At 35.1% G+C, this 27,887-nt stretch overlaps 2 protein-coding genes across 2 annotated transcripts in view; both read right to left on the reverse strand.

The window, feature by feature from the left end:
• The window catches only part of LOC130629906 (probable global transcription activator SNF2L2), a 106,206-nt gene that overhangs the window by 16,232 nt on the left and 62,087 nt on the right, over positions 1 to 27,887 (reverse strand). The window lies entirely within an intron of this gene.
• On the reverse strand, positions 8,448 to 27,313 carry LOC130629905 (uncharacterized). The gene is made up of 13 exons (XM_057443281.1): positions 27,118 to 27,313; positions 24,167 to 24,229; positions 23,902 to 24,053; positions 23,472 to 23,589; positions 22,836 to 23,288; positions 22,104 to 22,356; positions 21,707 to 21,968; positions 21,163 to 21,617; positions 20,108 to 21,070; positions 10,519 to 19,991; positions 9,968 to 10,354; positions 9,490 to 9,873; positions 8,448 to 9,368 (listed from the first exon to the last, which is right to left on the reverse strand). The coding sequence occupies exons 1-13, from the start codon at positions 27,161 to 27,163 to the stop codon at positions 8,542 to 8,544; spliced, it is 13,836 nt and encodes a 4,611-aa protein (XP_057299264.1). The 5' UTR covers positions 27,164 to 27,313; the 3' UTR covers positions 8,448 to 8,541.

Raw genomic sequence — 27,887 nt, forward strand, 5'->3', positions numbered from 1 at the left:
ACCCTTGAAATGAAACACACAGGGCGAAAGTATAAATCTTTTGTTTGAAATTTATTTTGCCTATAACTTATACGAAATGTAATAATACAATTGACATCAATCTTTGAAATGACGTTATGTTTAAATATATTTATATATTAATACGAAAGTTGTGTCCATCTGTGTGAATATCTTGAAGTTGCCAAATAGTTATGTCTAATTTGTTAATCTTAAAAAGTACACAATCCTATATATTTTCTTGATCAGGGTTTCGAGATCTACACATTACAGGCAAGGATACACATATTTCTTTTATTTTTGTTGACGCAATGTGTCAACAAAAATAAAAGAAATTTGTGTATCCTTGCCTGTAATGACATCAGCAAATACCTTTTTTTCCATTGTGCTTTTGCCTAAGTGAAATTCTAAATGGGTCTTATCGACTAGTATATATATAAAATCCACGGGTTCTCCCGTCCTTTAAATTTACCTGTCGCAACAAAGTGGACAAAAATATATCGCATTTGGTATTGGTGCGCATTATAAAAATTTCGTGATTCCGTTACGGGACGCGGACACACAGACAAAATATTGCTATTATTAAAGATATATATATATAAATAAATGACACGTTCATTTTGTTAATTTTCACTTAGCAGTAATTTTCATTATCTTCACACAACATAATGGTTTTCCTGATTAAAAGGGATTCCGACATATTCACTTTTTGTTAAAACTTCATGTAGCTCCAGATATAGCTTTTTAAATATTTATTTTTCTTGCCGCCTTAATGGCCGCTTCGATCTTCTTGTTCGTTGAAAATTTCAGACTAGCCCCAGTCTTTTTTAGTGGCATAAGACCCTGTTACGTAGTATTACAGTAGCGCTTTAAACATTACTGACTCTTACTCGCTTTTATTAATGACTTTCATAGCCAAAAAGAATTAATATACTGTGGCAACAAAGTTAAAAAAATCCAATGTACTTTCCACATCGGTCTCTGTAGGAATGATTTGTTTTTGTTTAAAAAAAATAATTCAACATGATATTCTAGCCGTCTAAGTAATAAAACAAAATAATAAGATATTAGCAGCAGGTGTGTGCATGATTTCTTTTATTTCAAATTTAAAAGAATTTATTTCAACAAACAGGTTGTAAAAATTACTTATCTATAACCTGACGACCTACATAGGCGGGGGTATGATGCTCAAGTAAGTATTGCCAACCTTGTTCTCAACAATCCTTGGGGACAAGGTTGCCTAAGTTAGTCAGTAGAGGGATACATTTTTTATTAAAAAATATTAAAAAACAATAGAAAAGAATACTACTTTAATTTATCCCATCCTTAGCCGACGTAATTGCCGACGTAAAATACGAAGATACTTTAGTTGTGTCTGCAAAAAAATTGCAGACGTAACTTTGTTGTGAAATTTGAATGCCACGATCAAAAACGGTCGGTGTTATTATGAAGAACGTAAGGTATAGAGAACATTAAAGTCAGCCCTTTCCTTCATGCTGACACTCTTATGCTCGGCTGGTGCATTACACTGAGACTCGAACGAAAGACCATTTGGAACCAAGCCACAAGTCAGTCCGACTTTCATCGTCACAGAGAATACTGCGAGAAGAATGCGCACCCATGCAAGTCAAATATAACCCTAACATGGGAGAGGTTAGGTGTCCTGTAACTTAATACAGCTTTATGTATGTTACGTATGTTCTTGTGATGTAATACCAAAGGGGAAAGAGAAATCAAATATGTTTAGTAATAATAATCGAAAAAATTGTATATATATCGTATTAAAAAGAAGTCCAGAAGTTCTGTCTCCCAAACGACACAGCAGGCAATAAGTCAGCTCTGCCCTCGGTTTTGTGAGAAGAGATGTTCTGCGAAGACTCAAACAATTGAGTCTCCTGTTCAGTTTTGCTTCATGTTAAGCTGTGCCAGTGACAAGCATTTTCGAAGCATGCCACTGGCGACTTCTGCGATATACAACCTAATGATCCCCTAACCTAATGAATAAATAATTCATTTTTAAACGCGCATGTTTATCATTAAAATTCCAATTTTTCTTTGATTATTAGTATAGTAAATAATTACTTTATACAAAAGACATTTCAGGTGTGCATTATTCAAGTGACTAGGGTGTTTTTGGTGCGCGATTGAAAACGCTGCTCCATTGTTGCAGGAGCGTGCGGAGGTGCGGGGGCGCGATTGTGCACCTCAAAAGGCCAGGACTGTAACACAAATGTGTGACATGTTGAATGATCAGTAACTTTCACAACCTGCGTCTCAAATTAAAGCCCTTTGAAAAATTTTTTTTTTTTTTTTAAATAATTGTTCGTTGAGAGCTTTCGTTTCACTTTGCCGCGCAAAGGTATATGTTCTGGCTATGCAGTGAGTAATAATTAAAGCGCTACTGAAATAATACGTAACAGGGTCATGTGCCACTAAAAAAGACTGGAGCTAGAATGAAAATTTTTAACGAAGAAGAAGGTCAAAGATAACCAAGATGGCGGTCGAGCAACAAGAAAAATAAATATTTAAAAAGCTATATCTGGAATCACATGAAGTTTTAACAAAAAGTAAATATATCATTTAGCATTTCTCATGCAAATCTTTCAGATGAGTCCAGCTTGTAAAAGTAATTCGGGATCCCTTTAAGGTGTTGTAGCTCAGTAAAAAGCTTTCAACTCAACGAAGGTGATCTAGCATAATTTGTAAAAATAAGCGTTACCAGGACTTCATCAACATCATATTTGTTGACACTTTTGCAAAAACTTTTGGTTTATGTTACCTTTTGCATCTTCATCTTGCTAGTTTGTTATATTTAAAAGTCAAGGGTGGGTTTACTTCCATATTCATTTATAGCAATTCCATTGCTGACAGCACAAATCTTGACATTGCAAAAAAAAAGCGACCTTGTTAAACTTCAATTCTTAGTATGGAAATGGTAAGGCCACCCTCAAAAATGTAATTAGTTAGCGTCACCCAATCAACTTACTTTGAAAGGCGAAAGTCGAGTCAGGAAGTCTGTAAATTTGTAAAAAATAAACCAAACAATCCACGAACAATCTTCGACAAGCAACAAGATCCACCATTTACCTTTTGAGCGGTCCTCTGGATTATGGTTGTTACATCCGAATGTTATTTCAATAGGGGACTGCGCTGCGCTACTCGGTGCTATATTTTCCTGCTTCGCATTTATACGGCAATAGAAACGAAAACCATGGGAACGATGTTGACTGACAAAAATCAAACTTGAAACGGAGGCTAAAAATACAGCTGGAGTACATTAAAATTGAATAACGAAATATGGCTGGGAAATATAGCTAGTATTTTTGTAATTTTTCGGGAAAATTTTTTATCAGAACGACCAACTCACTTTTGTAATTAGAAATGACGCTAACCAAACATATTTTTGACGGTGGCCTAAATAATGAATGATGAAATTTTCCTGCAAACTTTTCGATAGAACACTGCAGCAGTTTTGAACTCACATTGGCAAAATTTTGCATATATAGCTAGCTATATTAGGGAAATTGTGTTGTTTTTTTGTTGGACAAGCTTCCGTAGTTTTAGGATAATTTCCAGTAAGGCTGCACCCTCATGTTCCAATCTGTTTTACTTTTGAGACTCGCCCTTATAAATGCGGGTGTTTGCGGCTTATCGGCACCCTCTTCTTTTGAGTGGAAATCCACCTTCAAACGCCTTTACTAAGCTGGCTACACAGACCTTAAAGAAATAAGAAGTACTACCATGTGTACAATTATAACTTTACAACAGTAAAACATAGCTGGATCTTTCAATGGGTCGCCTACCAACTCTACAACAAAAGGGTTATTTACAGGCTGCGATTTTTAGCCGTATTTAACACGATAGCAACAGCAGCTTTACCATATATTTTAAACTTTTAACTCATAAATTGATGTAAATATTGCAATACATCTCCACAACATTAACCCTTATCACTGATATTTAAAAATGTCATTTTCTCCATAACTAAAACTTTAAGGCGCAAACAACTTTCCTTTACCCTCGCCGTATCGTCGTCCATTATTATAATTCCATAATGGCGTTCTTGTGACTTGATCACAACAAAGAAAGCGGAGAACTGGAGCAGAGTAAGTTTTAATTTTTTTCCGCGTGAAACAAGCGCTTCGTGTGCGGAGCGTTCCCTATGTCCGCAAGCGAAATATTATACTCGACGGTGATATCAAGAAAAACAAGCTAATCTCCATCAATGTGTTGCGGAGCGTTCCCTATGTCCGCAAGCGAAATATTATACTCGACGGTGACATCAAGAAATTTTTTAGGCAATTTACAAATCCCCCCAGCAACCTCGTCCCCAGGGCTCTTTTTCACTTTTGGATAATGGTTGCTCAACAGGTTTTCTTTTTTGAGAGTCGAGGTGCAGAGCACTTCTATTCCAATTAAAAATCGTGAATTTTTTATAAACGCATTCGTTTTTCAGCAAGTGCAAACGGCATACACGTTGCAAATTTTATTTATATTATAGAAAACACTACAAAGAAAAAGGTTTTCCCTACATAATTGTTTTTTTCTGTTTTCCCTATTTTTGGTTTTTGAACTTACTCTGCTCTTGTTTGCATCGAATACCTTATTCCATGAAATTAACGAGTCATGAAATTAATGCGGTTTTTTAAAATTCGCGTTAATATATATTGGTGACTTTGTTATAGTATGTAAAAACCTTTTTACAAATTTTTTACTATTTTCATCTCATCGGACGATAGCTTAACGGTGAGAGAGAAATAAAAAGCAGGTTCGGAAGTTTATTAGAAAAGTTAGTTTTTCACCTAAGAAAGTAAAAGTAATATCGTTACAAACTTAAGTTCATTTCTACTTTTTACCTCTTTAAAGCTCAGACTGTTTTTCTTATAAACTTAATTCGAGGAGCCATCATAAAACACGCAAAAATGATAAACTTTTATTAATATTATTTCATTTCCCTCTGCCCACATGTCAAAACTTTGTAACTTTCCTCAGCAGTTTTTATTGTTTACGTCAATTTTGAACGTCGTGATCGACTTCCAATTTGGATTTGCACATTTCGCGCCAAAGAGTCACTTCAGACCCTACGCAAAAATATCTTCTTTGAAATACGCCAATACTTTTTAATCTTGGGGTCATAAGCAAAACTGGACTAAAGGTCATAAATGGACACATGACTAACTTTTTTAAAAAGTTCCTTGGTAAGAAATATTTTTGCTCACTTAAATGGCAAATGGGCTTCCGAAATAAACCTTTAAACTCTTTTTACCTGCGATGTGTAGGTACACAACCACAGAGTTTTCCCGAAAATTGTATGATGTAGTCAAGTTGTTTTTTTATTGATTTGATCATCAAATATTTTCGTTTCAGTTTCCAAAACGATTTTGCTTCAGTTTCTTAAAACGATTCAAAATAATCAAATATTTATAATTAGTTGGCTTGATTCGGTTTCTCCCTCATTTTAAGTCAAACTCGGTCACACGCCACTTTGCTTACGCGATAGGATGCGCGAAGACATGACCATCTAGGAAAGAACGTGGGAAGTAAGCAAGAATATAATTTATTTATATTGTTCTTAGCTAGTTTAGCACTACACCATGTCAGTCGGCAAAAGAAGAATGATGTTTACATAAACATATGATGACAGTGAACTTCTAATGTCACGTAAAAACATTGCGACCGTCTATTTATCAGATAGTGCTTAAGATGGAATGTAAATCTGACCGGGACCCCAAATCCTTTTATTTATTGCTGTCTGAGATTACCAAAAAGAGAAAAGAGTACCGGGTACAAGGTTGCATAACTCTTGACCTTAAGAATTTTATTTTTCTATCCTTCTAAAAATTCCACTAAATTTTTTTCACCTTTATTAGAACCTTGATCGATTCTCTCTTAAACTATTAGAATAATGAAATTTCAAATTACAGATATTTGAGGATTTCATCTACAGATGTTGGTTATAGACTGTTGCTTATAAAGAAAAACGTTTGTAAGAACAATAGAAATTGAATGTGAAGTGATTGTATAACGGCCTAAGAAGTTTCAACTTATCTTCGTGTTTTTAATACGAACAAAAAGAAATGAAATCCAAGGAGATGTTCTAAACAGTTTAAAAAGTACGATATCCATAATCCTCCCTCCTTATGAAGACTGCTTGATGGCAAAACCAACCCTTTGCATAGACTGTGTTGTAAGTTTTGTCTAAATCACGAACTTTAGAATGCACGTTCATAATTGAAAGAGAAACTCCGGCTCTCTAATCACAGGAAAATTCAAAACCAATTTCTTTATAAATAGTTTTCCCTTGAATAACATAATTTGGAAAATAATAACATTTTTTGTTCTTGTTTTCAATTGCATTTTTTAAATTTTTTTATCTCACAAATAATAACATTAAAAAAAGTAGTCATAATTACGTCAATACAAGTAAATTATGTATGTAATAGAGCGGCAAGTCTGACCGCCAAGTTACTGTTATTCTATTTTAAGTGCGCATGCGTAGATACAATAAAAGAAAATCCAAGTAAAAAAGTTGATAAATGTCACTGTCTTACTTTGAACTTCCAAATTCAAGGAGATTTATGAGTTCTCGCCTTAGCACAGTTTTTTTATAAACTAGATATTTGGAGAACGTAATTGTAGACTAATGTATTTTACAAACGTTCTTACCGTGCTGGGTTCTCACCTTAAAAACTTTTGGTGTACTAAAATGGCGGATTAGCATAGGTAGGCCTTTTGGATGTCATAAAATTCAGTGAAATGAAGATTTCGCAAAATTTATAAAAGATTATTTTTCTGAAGTAGAAGAGTTCAAACTCTTATTTACCCTATATAGAGCTTTTCTAAACCCTGGCCTTCGAAGCATCTTTTTGAAGAATCCAAAATATTCAATGATTTTAGTCAATAATCTTTTGTCATTAAATGCAATTTCCAGCCACCTGATACCTCAACGCTGGTGAATTTTAGCAGTACCGGATTGGAAGTTCAATTCTCTTCATGTCGGCCCCTATGGCGATATCTAAAGGTTAAGTGATCACAAGGTATGGCTAATAGATGACATGTCAGTATGTCAGTCTTGCTGGAATTTCTTTTGTGTACTTCGGAGCTTAACGGTTATCAAAAGTTTTTTTTTATTTTTACAAGACTATCTCGAGGGAGGGAGTAAATTTCTTTTTTTATATTTCTAAAAATTTTCAGCTTAGCCTTTATATTGCTTGAGGTGTTGGTTAAGTTTATAACATATTGAATCGGTGTAAATCGATCACGAAAGATAGGTTTTCTATTGTGGTTGCCTTTGTTTGTATCGGCAGTCGGATTATCAAAAGGAAGTAATTTTCATCCAGAATATGTATATTTTATTCAATTTTCAAAGAAACATATTTTAAATTGTTTATGTTCAACATTTCAAGAGTGAACCCAGTGTCGAAGGTATCACATACGTAACTTTATAGTGTCATTCCGAGGGCTGTGGATTTAGCCGAGTGGAAGATTGTGAAAATTAACACCCTGCAACACGTTGATTTTGAGAGGCAAAATGAAGATAATGACATTGTGCAGAAACGAAAAAGAGATTTTTATTTTATTTTATTTTTAAAAAACACATTCCTCCTTGCGTTCCCACATCCTATGGCACTGCAGCAAAATCGACAGTTTTCTTTCTTACTTAGTTAAATAATTCAACTTTCTTACGCGTTTATTTAGAACAAAACAGTGTTTCCAGCAAACTGAATTGTTAACTCTTGTTACTTTAGACTTCAAGATATTTGTGTCCAGTTTAAACAACAATCACCTTGATGCAAAAATCACGTCATTAGTTGGTTGCATTTGGTTTTTGTTAATCAAAATAGCTGTCTGTTTTGTTCATTTTTAGCTATGGATAGATTGGGGGCATAAAACAGCATAGTATTTTTCTTCTGCATATATATATTTTTATAGAATAAAGGTTACAATTTTTTTTTTCAGAATATAACATATGAAAATAGTAGTTGATAAGGTTTTTTTGAAGCATTCAGCTTAAGGATATATTAAAAGTTATAGAAAAAAACGACAAAATTAAGAGAAATTATTAAGTTCAGCTATTGGCTACTAAAAGTAGATAAGAGAAAAGAAGACGAAATAATACAGTTCGATCTGTCAAAATATTGGTTGAAATGAAATAGCAAAAGATATTTTTTTTCATGTTCATATAAAACATAACAACAACAAAAACAAACAAAAATAAACACAAAAACACAAAAAAATTATTTTTATTTACATAAAGTAAACAACGACTAAGTCCTTTTTTAAAAAAAATATGTTCCACAAACAAAAGTTTTGTTTAAACAGAATAAAACGAAATCAAAAAGAATCCTAGAAATTAAACACATCATATAAAGCAGTGGATTGGCTGCCATTTTAGTCCACTATTTTTAGAGTCATAATTGTGTTCATATATGATGAATTTACTAAACGGATTCGATCAAAATGTCAATATATAATAGGGTATAAAGTTAGTACAATCTAAGAAAAATAACACAGATTTAAGTTAGACGAGTCCAGGTTTTTGTTTTAACACTTCAACTCTTTTTGAGTATGGCAAAGAGCACGCGAGATTCCAGTCCATGATGTCTCAATTCGGCATTGTTGGCAAAATTCGCTATCAATTCTTAATCGGTAAGTGATTGCGTCGTATAAAGAAGTAGCGACATGTCTGGGAGACTTAACACGGCTCGAAAACCACCCTCCGTTAGATGCTTCCGCCATAGCTGTGAATTCAGATGTAGGGAAGTCCAAATTGCGTTGAGGAAGTCCTTTAATGCGTTTTGTGGTGTACAGTTTGTTGGTTGTTTGGCCAATCACTTTTCCAGCTCCTCGGATATTCTTGAATTCGAACTTGTCGAAAGCAAATAAAGTAGCATCTACTTCCTTGTTTAGAGCATAGATAGCTTCATCAAATGCTGGTCCGTGCTCATGAGAACTGTGTGGTTCTGTATTGTAGAGGATGAATACCTTGCTTGCTCCAGGTCGGAATCGAAGTCTTGATCCGGCTAAAATAGCGTGATACCCGTCGTTGGTGTTCTTCGCTGTGCCTTTGTAGGGCATTGCTTTAATTTCAGTAGTTAATTCTTGCGCATTTCCAAAAACGTCGTGTCCTGTGCCCAATGGGTGGGAATGAGCTTTCTCATGGATTCCAGCACCACCAAATCCAATTAAGGCATAGCGTGTTTTGTAACCCGAGTTTTTGAATTTCTTGTTCAAGTTTCCTATTAGTTTTGCAACTTGTCCACGAGATGCGAATACGTTCTTTTGCTGCGACACCATAACAACGACATCGACGGCTTTTTTGATTGGTTTCTGTGTCCATTCGTCACCAATAGAATGAGATTCGACAGACACTAAATAAATAAATAAGAAATAATTAAATAAAAAAGTTATTGATACTACTACGAATTTTGGAAGAACTAAATACAACTGAGTGTACTGGAAGCTTTGTCGGTTATAAGAATATACACTTACTGCATTCTGGTAGGTGACGTGCCCAGTATCCTCTTGCTCTTGACATTGAAACGTAAGCAGCAACTGAGCTACAGTGGACTGTATCTTTGCTAGCTTTGTTGTCGCAGTCAGCTGTTTCTAATTCACAAGCTCTTCGGAAAGGTTCTGGGTCAACATTCTTAAACAAATGAGCGTATGCGGATGAATCTTGCTTAAAGATTTCGCTGCATTTTGCAGAAGGAGTTTTTGTGCAAGATGGCGTGTCAATTTTCTTTTGGTTGAGTTGACATTTGCCTTTTCCTGTGATTTCATATGCATTTTGGAAATTGTAAATGTTCTTAGCCATACGTCCATTAGGTAACTTCCAGTCATCGTAGGATTCACGGTTGTTGGTTCCCAAGAGACCTGAAATTAAAATCACGTCCTATTAAGCAAAAGAATTCAGAGACGAACAGAACGAATGTGCGAAGTAACACGTTGGAAATAATACGGAACTCACCTCTTGATTTACCATAGTGCCATCCACTCATGCTGACTGTGGTGACAAAGTATTTCAAGTCAACCACGACTTTAAATTTCTCTTCAACGAAGTGACAGATAACGATAGATTGTTTTCGCATGCATTTTCCTGATTTGGATTCAACTGGTAGGCTAAAGATATTTTTCTTAGCGATTGTTGCTCTAATTTTTCCGTTTGATTTGATCTTTACTTCCATTTCTTGGGTTTTGATAAGGATGGCGTCTTTCTGACTGATGAGTGAGAATTTGTCGTTAGCAAAGTCGTGTGCAAGAAGGTATTGACAATCAGCGTTCTTGTTGGTCAAGAAGTTGTAGAATTTGTTGTCAAAAGACAAGATTCGTTTGTTTCCAAAGATCATGGCAACAGCTAAAAAAGAAAAATAAGGTCCTTAAAAAACCATCAAATTTGAATAACGCATATAAACGTACTTTTATGTCATGGCATTAAGAGCAACAGCAAAAACGAACGAAATTAGTAAGGACATTAGCAATATGTACAGACATATAAGATAAAACACATATGTATATTACCGTTGTATCTTGAAGAAGTCATTTCGGTCTTTTTTGCGACAATATGGCTTGTTTTTCTCATAGCACGGTAAATATGTGCTTTTCCAGCGTCAATGATGTTGGTAACCCGAACGGAATATTTATCAAACATAGCCTTATGCACCTTCATTGATTCTTTGACATGTTGACACAATTTAGGATCAGCTTTACATACACGTCTCTTCATGCTTTCAATTTCTTTAAGTCCCTTGTGTTTGTAGGTTTTGTAAATGAAATTCATTTCACGGTAAAGTGGGTAGAAGGCATCCTTAATACACTGTCCTTTGGAGACACTTACAAATCCTTTCTTTACAGATTGATAGTATGGTTCTATCTCTTTCTTGGCTTGTTTTGCTTTTACTTTCATGATGTTGTAGTATTTCTTGGCCAAAGACTTGACAATTGGTTTGTATTGGTTGTAAAGTTCTGCAGATTCTTTTCTAGCCAAAGTGAAGTATTTTTTGGAGTGGAAAGCAATACGTTTGTGCATTTTGTAGATACCTGCTCTGTAAATGTCTAAAAGGATCTCGCTAGCTTTTAAATAAGCTGCTCGGTAGGATTTCAAGAACTTCTTGTACATAATTTCAGAACGAACTTTAGCATTTGCCAACATCTTCTCTGCTGATTTCTTGTAAACATTGTATTTTGCAACAGCAACCTTGTATCCCTTTTGTGCAGCAATTTTAAGACGGAAGTAGACACGTTCAGCGATTTTCTTGTTTAGTTTGTAACTGACTTGCATATCTTGACGTAACTCGACTGTATTTTCCATGACTTGGTTTCTGATTTGATCCCTTAACTGTTGCACTTTCACCTTTAGTTTAGCTAATTCAGTCTTGATCTTATCCATTGTGTGTTGACCTTGTTGCTTGATGTTGTCAACAGATCGGCGAACTTTGTTTTGAACTTTTCGAATGTGATGGCTAAATTTTGGCGTGGTGATACCACAAGGAATGGAGACAATGATTTCTCCTTTAGTGGAGTCAATAGAGATGTATTTGTTGATCATTGTGAAATAGGCACGCGTCTTGGCTTGCATTGCTTTAACATCAATATTGTCAATGTATCGCATAGTTGAGTGAATGCCTCTCAATGTTTTGTCACCGGCAGTGATGGCAAATTCTTTGGCAGATTTTTTGACAATGACTGAGTATTCTTTAGCGTATTTGACAGCTAATTCCTTGTATTGTTTAGCGTATTTCTTAGCGGCTACTGAAACCAATGGGACAATTCTTTTGTATTCTTTGGTGATGTAATCTCTTGCCATGTTGTATCTTTGTTTCATGTGGTGGTATTTGTACAGAAAAACTGCAGTTTCTGTGATTTCATTTTCAATCCATTTAAGGGCCATGTATGTCGGTTCGGTGTAAGGTTTAGCCATTTTGATCAATTGCGTTCGCTTTACCAAATACTTCTGCATTAATTTTGCGTATTCTTGTTGGATTTTTTCAGATGCTAATTTGTAGTATTTGTTGTACGTTGCGATCGCGAAGACTTTAGTTTGCTTGGGCAACTTTTTCAAAGCTTCAATAGTTTCACGAATGGTCATTTTCTTCAGCACAATCATTCTAGCTCTAACTTCAGAATCCATCCATTTTTTGTATGAATCTGCTTTGGTCTTCTTGATGAAATTGCATACCTTGGTTTTGTATTCGTTGAAAAGTTCGACAGTCTTTACTGATAATTCCTTGTACTTAAGTTCAGCCTTTTTATAATAGTCAGCGTAATTTTTAGCAACAATGGGATAGTACTTTTTGTACAATTTCTCAGCTTGAGCGCGATATTTCTTGTAATGTGGTGTAACCTTTCCTTTAAGTTTTAAAACCAATTTCTTTCCCTGTTTGTACAATTTAGTGTACGTTTCTTTAGCTTTGGCTTCATATTTTGCGTACAATACCTTTGCTTCAGCAATATATTTGGTTTTTAGTTTCATCAGTTTTAATTTTGTCTCTTCAACTTTTTTAATAGCCTGTTTGTATGTCTTGACAGTGAATGCAACGATATCAGCTACAGTTGTTTCCTCTAAGAATTTCAAGGATTTCTTTACCATCTGTTTATATTTCAGAACAAGTTGTTCGTATTTCTTGATTGCTTTCTCTTTCAGTTCGTCGTATTTATCTGATGCTTTGGACATTAGTTCTTTGGCCTTTGCTTCAATGGCGACCTTTTGTTTTGCCAATTCCTTCAATGCTAAGTCTTTTAGTTCAATGATCTTGCCTTTGGTCATTACAGAGACGGTCTTTGATAAATCTACAAGTTCATGTGCCATTACTTCATCTGCAATTTCCTGCCATAACTGATTGTCAACGAAAGCCTTAATTGGACATTCACTCCATTGATGTTTAAGGTATTTGTGATTGTCCTTCATCATTTTTGTAAGTTTGGCAACACGTTCGTTGTACGCTTTCTTTAACATCTGTTTCAGTTCCGATGGGAGTTTCATCATCTTGTTTTTGGCCATGTTGATATTTTCAACTGCATCGTTGTAAATCTGTTTGCAGGTTTCTTTAGTCCATTTATCTGTGCACTCATCAAGTATCATCTTACTATATTTTGTTGCCATATCTAAGTATGCTTTAGACTTTTCTTTGATCAACGTTCTATCCACCTTTTTGAGTTCATTAATGAAATCCTGAGTGATTAGGGTAATAGCAGAAACTGCTTTCCAGAATGTTTCTTCAGGGTTTTTTCTAAACGCTGCAAATTTGTCTGAAATTTGAATTGGTACCATTTTGACGAAATCTTCAACACTCTTCTTTGAAGCATCAAAATGTGGGCCGACTTTCCTAGAGACTTGGTTGATGGTGAACATTCCGCTCTTCTTCATTTGTTTCAGAGTTTTCAAAGCCTTGGTGACTTGTGGATGTTTAGAGTACTCATTGTAGTATTTTTCCAACTTGGCTTGGTATTTACCGAGTTTTGCTTTGTATTCTGCAATCTTTTCATTGGCTGCTTTCATGTGTTTCCTTGTGGTTGGATGAGATTTAAGCTCCTCGATCTTATTTTGGACCAACTTGACGAGCTCTCTGATTTTCCGGACAGTTTTAACAAGATATTTGTGGTTGACCACATTTTTGTAGAGTTCATGTTTCTGAATCTTATCCTGCAATTCTTTCAATGCTTTAGATAATTTATCCATGTTTTCTTTAGCAGCTACCGATGATTTTTCGAGAGCAGTCATTACCTTCTCCTTCAAAACAACAATAGCTTCGCTTCCTGATTCAACAGCCAAGATGTAGTGTGGGTAATAGGCTTTCACAATCTCTTCAGCTAATTCAACTGAACCACGAAGTGTTTGGTTAATGATAGATTCACTTTCCACTTTTAATTCTGGTAAGATAACTGTTTTCAATAAGATATCAGCCTTGGTGTAATATTTAGTGGTCAAATCTGTCACTTTTGCGATGTTCTTGTTTACCATTGTCTCAGCTTGAGCGTACTTGGCTTTAATTTGGTTAACTATCAATGTTTTGATTTCTACATAGATTACCATTAAAGTTTTGTCCTTGTTGTCATTGTACACCTTAGTAGCTCTAGTTTTTACTTGGACGTATAAATCTTTAGCCTTTGACATGTATTTTTTTACCTCTTTTCGTCCCATTGCTTCGTATTTTTTGTACATCTTAATAGCTTTTGGTTTGATCTCGTTGTATTTGTCTTCAGCTTGCTTGATGTATTTTTTACATACAGCGAGAGTTTTCTTGTACATCCTAAGAGCCTTTTCTTGGTATTTTTTCATCAGTTTCGCCAATTTGTTGTACTTCACTTTGGATACTTTCATCATCCTGTTTGTTTTGTCTTGTCCATATTTGTAGACCTTCTCACCAACTTCTTCCCATGATAGATCACCATATTTAGCTAAGAACTTTTCATACTCCTTTTCCATTTTGCTTTGCAATGCAACAATCTTTGATTTCAATTCGCCATAGATTTTCTTTGCTTCCTTTGTTACTTTAGACTTGACAACGCCATAGTATTTGTTTCCGAACTTAACAGCAATGTCCTTGTAGTGGACATATACATCAATGGTTGGTTGCTTAAGGTCTTTATAGACTAGGATAGATTTGTCTGATATAACAGTATACCATTGTTGAGCTGGATTTACAACTTCTTTGTAGATTCTGCTGTAGATTTTGTTGTAGTTAACTTTACTCATTTCTGCCGCCATGTTGTAGATTTCTGTGGCACGTTTTGTTGAGACTTTGTGCATTTTTGTAATGTAGCTGACGAAATTCTCTTTGTTTGATAGGGCAAATTTTTTCAATTCCAAAAACCATTGCTCATATTCCTTCTTTGGAATAGAGCGGATGTAGTCATAGGCGTTTTCAATTTTAGCATACGTTTGGATAGCTGTAACAAATAATTGCGAGTAAATATCATCGATAAGTTGCTTTACCATTTTAACAGAGTCGATAGCAGACTTTTCAAGGCTTATACTTTTGGCAGTTTTGATAAGATCGCTAAGCCTTTTGTTTACTCCATACTTGGCAAGGTGGTTCAGAAGATCAGCATCTTTCCATGCCTTCCATGTTGGTCCTGCAATATCCAAATTAGACAGTTGTTTCAAAGTACTGGAAAGTTCTTCAGCATACAACGTGATGATTTCTGATGAGGTGTGAATCAAAGTCTCCATATGTTCTTCAAATGATTTTGATCTGAGTCTTCTTTGTTCTTGCATTAAGCCATCGTAAACAGCATTAATTTCTCTACGAATGTTTGTGATCAATGTCTTTCTGTCCTTGTATATCTTCGTGACGTAAGCAACAGCCTCCGTGCTCATATCAGTTGCAGAATCAAAGAACTTGTCGACCATTTGCTCAGGAGTCATTTCAAGCATTCTGTCAAGGATGGTGTTCACTTTTTCGATCTTAGTATTCATCGATTTTAACGAAGCAGCGGTGTACTCGTTTATGTATGCTTTAATGATATCTTTCTGCAAATCTGTAAATGTTCCAAGCTTGAACCCTAAAACATCGATGTTTCTAATTTGTTGCTTTATGTTGTTGTACAAGGGAGTTAGTGGCTTCACTAGGGGTAACAAGAATGCTTCGATTTTGGCCAATTGCTTCATGAAGTATGGTCGAACTGATGGAATTCTAATCAAAGCAATTCTTCCTTTTACTTGTTGTACAGCAAGATTCAACACAGGGCCGAAATGCTTGTCAAGTGATTTGCCAACAATGGTAACATAGTCAGTTAATGGTTCAGCGAATTTAGCAACCTCGTTGAAGGCTTTGCCAAATTTAACGTCGACAATATTTGAGTAGGTGCGTACCAGTTTGATCAGATCTAACATTGCTTTGCGTGTTGTTTTTGGAAGTTTGTTGAAACTTTCTTTAATGACGACTAGGTGTTTCTTGAGCGGCTTTCCTTGCACTTTGTAATTCATAACTTTGACACGAGCATCTTTCATCATTTGTTCGACTTCAATGCTATTAAGCTTGGTCTTAAGTTCGGATATTTTAGACTTGATGATTTCAACAACCTGTTCAACATTCTTTTTTGTGTATGGTATTGTCATTTTTAGAATGTCATCTTTAACTTTAGCTCCATGTGTCATTGCCTTTGTTTTGAATTCTGCAAATTTGAGGTTTGCTTCTTTTGTGTAGAATGCAATGTATTCTTTTCCCTTGTTGGTAATGATGACAACAATTTCTTTCATTGGTTTGCCTCTAAATTTGAAGTCCTTGACCAACTGAATAGCTTTGTTGACAACGGGTCTTGTAGATTCTGTCAAGTTAGTTGCTACTTTTACTGCAAGTTGGCTTAGTTCGTTGAAGTTCTTTTTTAGTTCTCTCTGGAAGTTCTTCATAAGTTTTTTAGCTTCTCTGGCAATTTCTTTACCTTTGTGTACCAATTCTTTGCCTTTGTGGATGAATTCAGGGACATTTTTGGCGACATTGCTCAACTCCTTGGCCATTGCTTTCAAACAGCTTCTGATCATTGTTGACATTTTTCTTAAAGCATCAACTGTAACTTCCCCGACTTTGTTTCTTGCATCAATAAAATCGAACTCGTCAAATGTTTTGTCGACATTTCTTAAGACACTCAAAATCGCTTTTTGTGAGTCATCTGCGGCTCTCTTTGTAAGTCTTCGTGATGTTTGGAAGATTTGATTGGATAATTTCTCAACTTCTTCCATTGTCGTTTTGATGACTGGTCTGAAGACACCGATGATTTTCTGGATGGTATTAGCATTCCAGTTGAAAGCAAATTGGCACATGCCTTTAGATAAGGTATACTGGAAAGATGTTTCGTTGACGATATTGTTGTTAAGCGAACGCTGAACTGTCATTCTCAAAATACTGTCGTCTTGAACCTCAAAGATCACTTGAGCAAATACATTGGGTGTAAAGCTCATCTTGTAGACAATGGCATGTTTCTCAACAAATGCTTCCCAACCTGATGTGAATTTGTTGTAGAATCCTTGTGCTCCAATTGCAAGATTTTTCCAGTCAGCTCGAAGAGTGGTTCCTACAATGTTTCCTGCTGTTTCAGCTGAGATAGTAACTGATTTGACTCTGCGATTGATTTTTCCAGCAAAAGTGATGTCGCGTTTCAGTTGTGGAGACACTAACTTCAAAGAAGCTGAATTTACTCCTTTCTTTGCAATTGCTTTGAAAATTTGTTTTTTCATTGATAAGACGTTAAAAACAACCATGCTCTCTTTCTTCGCGTATCTTCCGCTAACTTCAAACCATTGTGATCCAAAACCAGAAACAGCCAATGTGACTTTTTTAAAAAAGCTGTTGTAATCACCAGATATTTTGAAAAAGGTTTTTTGTGCGCTGGAAACGGAGAAGATCAATCCTCTTGTTGCTTTATTGTAGTCGCCGAGGATGTTAAACAGCATTTTTCTGTTGTAGATCAATCGAAGTTGTACATTTCTTCGTGTCATCAATCCAACAATCTTTCCATTGTATTTGAACACTTGAGCAACAAGTTTAACAGTTTTTGGATTTGTTTTGCTGAAAATGATTGCAAAATTGATGTCTTTTCCCATTGATGTGGAGAATTCTAATTGATTGTTGGTGTTTTTGTACGTGTTTGTGGCTGTTAGAGATCTTTTGTAGTTCTGCCATTTGATCCCCATATCGGTTGTTAAACTATATCCTTTGTTTTTGTCAACTCTGGCTGTGAAGGTAGCAAACATCTTTGGTAAGAATTCAATGGAAATGTCTAATTGACGATTTTTTTTGGTGTACCGCATTGAATGAGACACATGTTTTGTTGGAATGTATTCCCAATCAGCAATGATTTCAGCTGTTCTTTTGCCATTGGCGATGGTAAATGTGATCGAAGATTTTCTTGTTGTAGCATACTGTATACGGAAGGTCAAAGCATGTGCTGTCTTGCTGGCTGTTCCTCGATTTTCATAAGCAGCCTCCCAGCCGTATTCATAAGTTTTTCCAAGGGTAGAAACGCCAAATTTATGGATTAGCTCTTTCACGTCTTTCCCGTTTGTGAATGAAGCTTGTTGATATAATTTCACCAAACTTTTAGTATTTTTTGAAGCCACAACTTCCGATACATAACCATATTTGGATTTACTGTACTCAACAACAGTGGTATATCCAAAAACATACTTTCCTACAATTAGCTTAGCCATTGGTCCGTTTTTGCCACCACCGTATATGTAGCCGAATTTTGTGCTGACTGGTAATGTCTTGCCATTGATGACAAGTTCTGATGTTAATTCTATTTTGTTGCTACCATCAACACCAGTTCTTTCATATTTGTTCGTGAAAAGGATAGTCTTGTCCATGACGTAACCTTCTAGTCCCATGTTTGTTGCACTGTTAACAGCTTGGCTGAATACCTTCCATCCAGCTTTGTATTTCCCAGCTTCCAAGTCCATTTTCAATTCCACATTACTGTAATCCTTGTACTGCAAATCGTAAGTATTCTTGGCTTTCACCTTATCGTTGTATTTCACTTGTGATTTCAGGTTAATGTGACCAGTGTGTTGTTCGTAATCATTGACCAGTTCATACGTCTTATCCATACCATTCAGCTTGACGCTGAATGAGAGACGTTTATGGATGTATCTTGAGCCCAAAGAATGATACTTAGTACAAACTAAAACGGGTTCTTTTTCGGAGTCAGTGGTACCATAGTATGCGCTTGAGCAGAGACTCTTACCATGTCCATGGTTGTTTGTGTATACTCCACGAACTCCAGCAATATATTTACCGTAAGCGGCTCCAACTGTTGTTCTGTATCCTTCAGCTGTGTAGACATTTACGAAAACTTCGCCTTTGCGTTCATTGATATTGAAATTGATTTTAACTGTTTTGGTGTCGTCTTTGTTGTAGATACCAAATTTGCTTTCAGCTGTCTTTCCTGCGACATTGACTACCACTTTTACACTTTTCTCGACTTTGGTGTTGGTTAAAGAGAATTTGGAGTTTGCATTTCTTTCCAAAACATTGACATTTAAGACCAGGACCTTCTCGCTCTTTGCGTTTTGGAATGTGGCACTAAAATCTGCTTTCTTGTCATTTACCATTAAAACATTTTCAATTGATTTTTTTCCATTCCTGTCGTAGTAGCCAAGCACATTTGAAGCTGATTTTCCCAAAATGTTGACAGTTGTGATCAGTTCTTTAGTTTTGTCTTTGTTGACGATTCCGCCATAGAGTGAGGCTGATTTTCCACTTGATATATGGGTTGCAACAAGTCTAAGTCCTTTCTTAGTGCTCTCATTTTCCCATTGTCCACTGACTTCAACAGCTTGTTTCAACTGGTCAGCATTTAAGCTGGCAGTCATCTTTTGATCTTTTGTGTTGTATTCTAACACACCAGTGACAGATTTTTTTGGGTAATACATCGTTGATGAGTGAAGCATATGTCCAGTTGCTTTTCGCACGTATTTGGTGACGTGTTCGAATTTGTACCAGTCGTATTCAGTTGTGAAAGATACGCCATAGTGTTGACTCACCATGTTGCCTCTGTTAAAGTACTCAAGTTTTGTCATGAAATCCTTTGGAGTAAGGAAGTTGTTTTTAGTTTCGATGGCTGCTCCTCTTGCGAGGGTATCGTAACTGAAGTTGATTTCTGCGCGTTTGCCATACCTCTCTGTTGACAGTTGTAATGATCTGGTGTAATCCACGTCAGAGTACACCATTTTACCATTAAGTTTTCTTTCATATGCTGCTCCTGGTGTGCTAAATTCAATTTTACCAGTTGTAACGGTCTTCTTTTTTGTCATAGCAACTAAAAATTGCCATGTTGTCAATTTTTCATCACCACGAACCAATTTCATGCCGAAGTGAGCTGGACCAGATAGTGGAAAGTATGGTGCTTCATATTCACGGAAGGCAACTGGAAGTCTGACGCTTGTGCACAAACCATACCCAATCAACTTAGATTTAAGGCAAACATCTGGATTGATTTTTCGTGGAGTACCTTCTATCAAATCAGTTTTTTCATTGATGTAGGTAAAAGGCGTTGATCTAAAAAGAAGGAGAACATTGGTATTTAAACTTAATTTAATACGAATTACGACAATGAAAATCCACCTGTGGATAACTTAATAAAAGTATTTGGAGTAAAAGTAGTAAATACTTACGAGAAATTAAAAAGTTGAATTGGCTCTTCAGGGGTGTCTAAATTGATTTTAAGTTTTTGTCCTTCACGATACAGAACACTGCCCTTGATCATGTTTGACACAAACATGGATGAATTGACAAAGACACCAGATGACACAAAGTGACTCTCAATTCCCATCTGTCCTGATAGTTCAACAACTGCACTTGGTTTAACATATCCATTGACTTGAATACCTCCACGTCCCCAGAACATGTTTCTAATGTCAAATTTACCATCAAGTTCAACGGTAGCAACAGTTGATCCAACAAGTTTTAACTTTAATGGCAAACCAAGACCAGTTGGTACTGTGTGTGTCATTTCCAAGAACATCATGCTTTTACTGAACGTCTTGTGTCCACCTGTTGCAGCGAAATTCATCAGTTGGATTACATTCATGTCATCAATTTTGTTAATCATCCAGTAGATATCATCGTAGCTCATAACACGAACTTCTTGACCCATAATTTTAACGGAAAAGTGTCCAGTTGGTGTTGGCGATTTCATGTTGACTTTGTTGTGCACTTTGTTTAAGTTGTCGTTAACATTTCGTCGTGTTCTTTGGTTTGTATTTTCGCGTTTAAGGGCGAACTCACGAATTTTGTCAGCAGTATAAGTTGTGTTAAAGATTTTAAAGACAAAGTTATCTTCCAAGATGCCATCTGGTCCAAATACATTTTCCATGACTGCTTCCATACCGTCCATTCCAACAATAGCTTCGACAATGGGTACTGGTACTCCCATAACCTGTGCAGTTAAGTTGAATAATGCACTTTTGGGTAAGTAACCGTCGGGGTGGAAGATAACATGACCTTCAGCAGTTGCACCACTTTCCAAGGACTCCAAGTGAATAGATTTCTCATAGGATCGTGAAAATTGATGAATTGGCAGATCCATTTTTCTCAAGGGAGTGGTTTTGGTCATAAGCTCTAAGATGTTTCTTGCTCTGCAAAAAAATATTGTATAAAAATATTATCATAGTAATAATGTGGCTACTTTAAGCAACAAACTATTTTATTTCTACCAAATATAACGTACTCTCTATTTTTAGGGTCGCTTGATTCCATGATGTTGGTTAAGTGAGACCACATGAAAGATGCCACTTGTCTACTTTGCTCAGTCTCAAGGGCACGAATGACATGCGCAAGGACACTTTCAGACGGGCACTTCATTAAAGCGATGAAAGAGTGGATGCGAATTTCTGGATCTACAACTTCATTAACGAGAACTTTCATGATGTCATCAGTATGAGCTCCATCGCAGGGCATTCCACGGAAAGCATCAAAAGCAGCTCTGGTGATGTTGGCGTGTTTTGCATTTTTAGCACAACGAATGAGAGTTGATCTCACACGAATTGGTCGTTTAGCATTTCCAATTGCTTTCAGCACCATCAAAATTTCTTCAACACGTTCATGATCTTTTTGTCCTTCGCATTGAGTTTTGAGCTTCTTCTCCAAGTACCTTTCAGCTTCGGTGATAGGATTTTTATTACCCTAAAACCAAAAAAGTAATGTATAATACATCTAATAACAATTAGATAAGTAGAACTAAATATTTTCTTGAGAAATTAAAAAAATCTTACAAAGACACATTCTTCAGGGAGACTTCCGCAATGTCTTGACATAAGCGTACCCAGTGTTAGATAAGCTTGTCGCGATGGTTGCTTCTTTAAAATCTCCAATACATTGGAAATCATTTCCTTTGTTGTTTTTCCAACCAACGCAATACTCTGCAAGAACATGTTCATTCGCTCACCACTGACTTTTCCTTCGATGATGACATTTCGAACCATGGAGACACAAGTTGATGTGCCACAGTATGCAACAGCATCCAAAAGGTATTGTCTAAAAGAATCAATTTCTTATTAGTATATCAAGGCACACCTATATTATCCTTATTTTAATTCCTTCTGAGTTATTATATCATTAAATCCAGCTTTTAGTAACACGAATCTCTGTATGATATAGTATTAAATCTACCTGTAAACATCTTTCAAGTCACGATCTTCGCTCTCAAAGTATTTGGTCCAGATTGGTTTCATACGCTTTTGGTCCATTTTACGTAGCAAGAAAACAAGTGAAGTGAACTCATGTGCTGAATGTTGTTTAGCTGAGAGGTCCCCTTTCTTGACAAGTCGATCCATGATTTGATCAACATGTTCATCAACAGTGTTGGACAACGATAATTCTTCGGTTGAGTAGTCAAATACGATTGAGGTTTCCTTTCCATAGTCTAGAAGGAAGATGAATACTCAGGTTATTATATAGTTAAAATCCACTATAGAAAAGAATTTAGAAGCCTTATTATGACTTCTGTTCGTCACAGATTTCCTCCAAAGTAATTGTTTAGCAGTAACCCTTTCCAAGTCACCCCTTGTGAGACGTTGTCTTTTTACTTGCAAAAAAATACTGCAATAGTAAAAACTAGCACTTCGTCAAGCATCATGGATGTAATCACTTATAAACCTGTGATTGGTACAAATAATAATAACCAGACGTTAGCCCGTGTAAAATTCGAGGGGGTGGTTCAGCTAAAAAAACATGGAACTTGACCCGTCGCAACTAGCAGCTACCATTTTTAATTCACGGGAATTCGCCCGTCACAACAAAGTGGCTAAAAATAAACCACATGTGTTATTTCATGTGTTCGTAGCATGATGTTTTTCTTGCACGCGCAAACAGGGGAAAAATGTGTATTAATATAAAACTTACTGGCAGCAGTCATCTTTACGTCCATAACTGGTTGATATTTGACGAACTTTAATTCCTGATTGACAAATGTCATGGCACCAGATGGACTTTCATAGCCAGCAGAAAATGGTCTAAAGAGGTGGGTTTCTTTGCAACTCACAGATTTGATCAGGTTATCTTCCATTACGTAATCACACTTGCTGTTGGAATCTAAAGGTTTCAAAGATGACTGTGTTTTGATTGTTGCCGTTTGGATACCAATTTCATTCACACCACGTACAGAGCAGTCTGTGAGTTTCTTTGTCTTGACAAGTTTTCCTTTTACCGATTCGACAGTTGCTTGGCAAATACCATTGACGTCTGTTTCCATGCCGGATGTTTCATCAATTTGGAATGCGCTAAGCATAGCTCGCTTGATGTTAAGAATGTGTGTTGGTTCCGTGTTGTGGGGGAGCAAGGAGTGAATTTTGTTGCCTGTGGAAAGAAAGATGCAAGTAAAAAAAAAGAAAGAATAATGTGAGAAAACATAAATAACATATACAAATGATATGTCAATGTAAAGAGAAGAAGTAAATCAAGCATCGTGGATTAAATTATAATATACTGAAGCTATGATTTCAATAAAATGACAAAATAAAAAAAATAAATACGACTCACCGTTCATAGTAAAGAGCAACTCATTTTTTTCAAGTTCTTGTTTAAACTTTGCTGATTCAGCTGTTTTAACAAAACCTGCTTGGGTTCTGTCCTTTGAAAGGAGTTCAGCTCCACCCAGCTAAAAAAAACCAGCCAAAACTCAGGTTAGATAAGAACTCGTCGCATTGAGTATGAATGTCAAACTTGTTCAATGTTGTTAGCAGTATTTAAATAATCCTTTGATATTTGACAAAATAAAATGGTTGGAAAGAACATAGATTTGGAAAAATAATTTATTTTAAAGTTGGTCTCACATTTGTTAAACAAACATTAAAATTGTGTGAGGACGCAAGCATATACTTCTTTTTAAAACTTTAAAAATATTTCAGACAAAATAAGCAGATTCTTTTTTTATTGTTGAAAATTAACTGTCAAAATTAATACAACTTACACTCATGGAAAATTTACATTCCGACAAGGGTGTAATGAAAATACGGGCCCTCAACTGCAGACCCGTTTTTTGCTTCGAAGATCCTTCAACGTTGTTAAGAGTTTCTCCAGCATAGTCATAGGAGTATGTTTGGCCTTGTCTGAATCGTGATCCTGAATAAAAGTGAAAGTAAATTTAAAACTTTTTTTTTGCTTAGAAAAGAAGAAGCAAACAAAACAAACAAACAAATAAGTGGGAGTATTTAAAGAATAAAAATGTTAGTTACCAGAGCAGCCAACTTCTTTAATCACCAAACCAGGTAGGTTGTCATTTAGTACCAAAAACGGTGCTATAAAAAAAATATATATTGAAGTTTATACAATAAATAAAAGTAATATACTATAACAGACGGTGACTTGCTGCAAAGAGACCTTAAGGATGACTTAAGGGTGAAGATTTATATCACATGAAAGGTTTTAAAAGTTTTAATACTTCTTTGCAGTTATAATTCTAAGATTATTAAACATTATTATGCTGCTATGAAAAATGTAAAAATTTACTTTTAGGTATAAAATAGAAAAAATAATTCTCGAAAATTTAAATGAGGTAAAGGAAACTTTGGGTGTGACGTTCTATGCAAGATTTTTTAACGACAAAACACTTTTCAGTTAAAAAAAAAAAAAAAAAAAAAAAAAAAAAAAAATGCGACCAAGGCAATGGGGAAATTTGATTTGTCTCATTTGTTTTATTGAACTTTAGAAAATATGCTGAACTTTAACCCTTTGAAGTTTTCTTAAGGGACTTCATGTTGAAGTGGGCTGGTTATACAAATAGCAAAAATATCTTATGATAACAAACTCTTTCGCAAGACACTCTTCGTGGTCAACCTCAGGGGAGTTGTTAGACCTAATCTTCTCCTTTTGAGTTTGTACGCAAGCTTTTAAGAAAAAGTACTTTTGTTTGACATAGATTCTCTCTGCGCTGGAGTTACCTAATGGCGACACTATTCTCAGACATCTTCACTCTTCTACTTTGGTCTTTTACAAAACTATTACATTAATGAAGCTTTTGCGGTGTAAAATTTAATCTACGTGGAGAACACGTAATGAAATTGAACCGTGTACTGTGGCAGTTTGAATGAATATCGATCTTAGGCGACATTCTTGTGTTATGTGTTCAAGTTAAATGTTGATTTAGTTTTGTTTGTGACATTCAAAAAATACAGCGTAAGATTCCTGCTTCGACATGTTTGTTTACATTTGCGGTACGTTTCTGTCAACTATGCAAATACTGCGGGTATGTTTTTTTAATCTATTGTTTCTTGTAGACTTTGGAAAGACATGCGGGGAATTTCAAAACGCCTTCAAAAATGTTTCGCTAGATCTTTGTTTCTAAATTAAATTTGTTTTTCTAATATTTGGGCTAGATAAATTTTTAACTGACATGAGATTAGGAGTCTTTTTAAAAATTCGCTGTGGTAGGTTAAAAATGCTAAAAAACATAACTTAAAGTAAATATTACAGCATTTTTTGTATTCATTGAAAACATGTAGGGATTTAAATGTGACATGTCCACTCTAAACATTCGCCGTAAGAGATTTTAAGCTCCATATTTAGAAAGGTCAGCTCTAAACATGTGTGAAAATATTAGCACTAAATCTCTTTTGATATTTGTAAACAAAGTCCATGCGAAATATTGGGTACTAAGTTTCTCTTAGAAAACATTTTCAATACATTTCAACAAAACAGAACTTTTTTTAGCTCGTGATAATCGCTTATGTAAACATCACGAACTTATGTTGCAAAGTGGACTTTACACTTGTCTCTCTGTTTACTTTGTCAACCCTTTCCTGACATATGATGTCAAAATATCGTCAACATAGGAAAAGAAGAAAAAAGAAAAAAAGTGGTTTCATTACCCCCTGGTTGGGTAGTGTCTTCGACAAAGTGAAATAATGCCGAAAGTTTATGTTTTAAACAAAGACATCTTGTTCCCATTGTTTCTTAAGTCGTACCTACTTACACTGCAAAATATGAGATTTACTATATTTTTTTAAGTAAGCTTGATGTAGTGTAAAACCACCTTTATTTTTTTATTTTTAAAATTTCACATAAGTGTAACTTAAGTTTTATGTCACGTTAAACAAATAATACCCAAGTGATAAAAAATAGTTTGAACTAAAATAAAAATTTACACTTGTGACTATCAAAGGTCATATTTCGAAACCACTCCTTGTATTATCATGTGATTCAGAACTTGTACTTTGAAAGGGAAAGGACCTGCTAAGGAAACACAGAGTTTTTAGAAAAAAATATTAATTATTACTAATATTAATATTTGATTTGATTCTTATTTTTTAATTTTTTTTTAAACTTTGGTAATAATTTTTGACCTTCTGCAAGCAGTGTTAAAAAATCCATTATTTAGGAAAAATAAAGAAATGGTAGTCAAAAACATTTTTTATTTCTGTTGGCCCGTTGTTGTTTTGAATATAGCTAACTTAAAAACAGAGATCAAAACCATTTTATAATTAGACATGACAGCAAAAACAATTCAATTGCATTCAGTTTTAATTTTTTCAGCGAATTTTTTTCTCACATTTTTATTGTACTGTAAAATACCTTATTTGATTTTATTATACAATTTGAGCGCCGAACGCAGAATTAACAGAGAGAAAAATGCCCCTGTAACACGCTAATCCCTCATAAAGAAAAGTAGGTGAAATGTTTTTGAATCGAAGGCCTTTTAAATGAGACTAGATAAAGACAAAGGCTAAACCAAATGTGAAAAAGCTTTTTGAAGTTGGGGCTCGGCCAAAAGTTTAAAAAAAATAACTTGTATGTTGAAACAATAAGATCTGTGTAGAAGTTTTTGATAATTTATGTTTGTTCTTAACACGTAGCTAAAATTTTGTTAGAAGTTTCTGTGAACTTATATATAGGTAAACTTAATAGCAATTTAATACAAATAATAAAAAATATAATAGCATAAATAGACATAAATTAAAAAGAACAGAATAAAAAGTTAAAAAAACTTAAAACCAAACCTTTGTACAATAAAATATTTTTCAGGGGAAAACCCGTAAATTTGTACTTTGATCTTTTCAGGGGAACACCCAAGAAAATTTTTTTTAGGATGTCTTGACAAACTTACAGCACAGAAAACATTACCGTAAATAAAAAATAGTTGAAAAAATGCAACAAGAAAACTAAAATTCAAAAAGTAGATAAAAATTACCTGCTAATGTCCCAGCGGCAAAAAAAACCAACAGGGCGTACTTCATTGTGAAGCCTTTAAATTTATCGCATGCGCCAGTCCACCGTTAAGAATATATTTCTTTCTTTTTTACAAAACTATATATAATATAAAAGTCAATTTGTCGTACGTTATATACTCTCTTCTCAGTGCGTGCTACAGTAGACTCTGCGCCGTTATGAAGTGCTGCAAAAAAAGTTAGCGTCTTTTATAACCATATACTAGGTGGCCCAAAACCTCGTGCTTTCCATTGTTCATTAGCATAACATTCCGTTGCACGAAATCAACCAATCAGAAGCCATAGAAATCTTTTTATTTTGTTAAGTCAGTATCAAGTTCCACTTTTGTCGATCAGGGGGAAAGGGATATTTATAACATTTATTATTTTTCTGTACACAATGGAGGAGTTGTCATGTTTTTTTGTTGTGCTTAGCATAAAATGTGTTTTGAAAATTAAAAGTACTTTTTGCGTCACGCAGAACAATGTCACGAACTTTAGGTAAACAAACTTATTTTGTAAGGTAATTCCAGATAAAAAAAACACGTGTTTAGAAAGAAAGATCATTGTGACACAGCGTCACGCTCGGAGCAAAAGCTCCTTTGACGTAAAGGTTGAAAGCAACTTAAGGGCCTATTATAGACAACTCATTGTTTCATAAGCCCTCGATTACACAATTTTGCTTTGGTCACGTTACGGCAGTATAAATGCAATTCTTGCTTGCAGAATGCTCGCCACCTGAAAATGTGTTAAC

The sequence above is a fragment of the Hydractinia symbiolongicarpus genome, chromosome 2 (assembly GCF_029227915.1).
Source record: "Hydractinia symbiolongicarpus strain clone_291-10 chromosome 2, HSymV2.1, whole genome shotgun sequence".
NCBI classification, from domain to species: domain Eukaryota; kingdom Metazoa; phylum Cnidaria; class Hydrozoa; order Anthoathecata; family Hydractiniidae; genus Hydractinia; species Hydractinia symbiolongicarpus.

Excerpts from the sequence above, each read along its gene's own strand:
- LOC130629905 (XM_057443281.1), bottom strand. The coding sequence starts at position 27,163 with ATGAAGTACGCCCTGTTGGTTTTTTTTGCCGCTGGGACATTAGCAG. Across the intron at positions 24,054-24,166 it reads TAAAGAAGTTGGCTGCTCTG|GATCACGATTCAGACAAGGC; the intron begins GTAACTAACATT and ends ACTTTTATTCAG. Across the intron at positions 21,969-22,103 it reads GACTTGAAAGATGTTTACAG|ACAATACCTTTTGGATGCTG; the intron begins GTAGATTTAATA and ends TGATTCTTTTAG.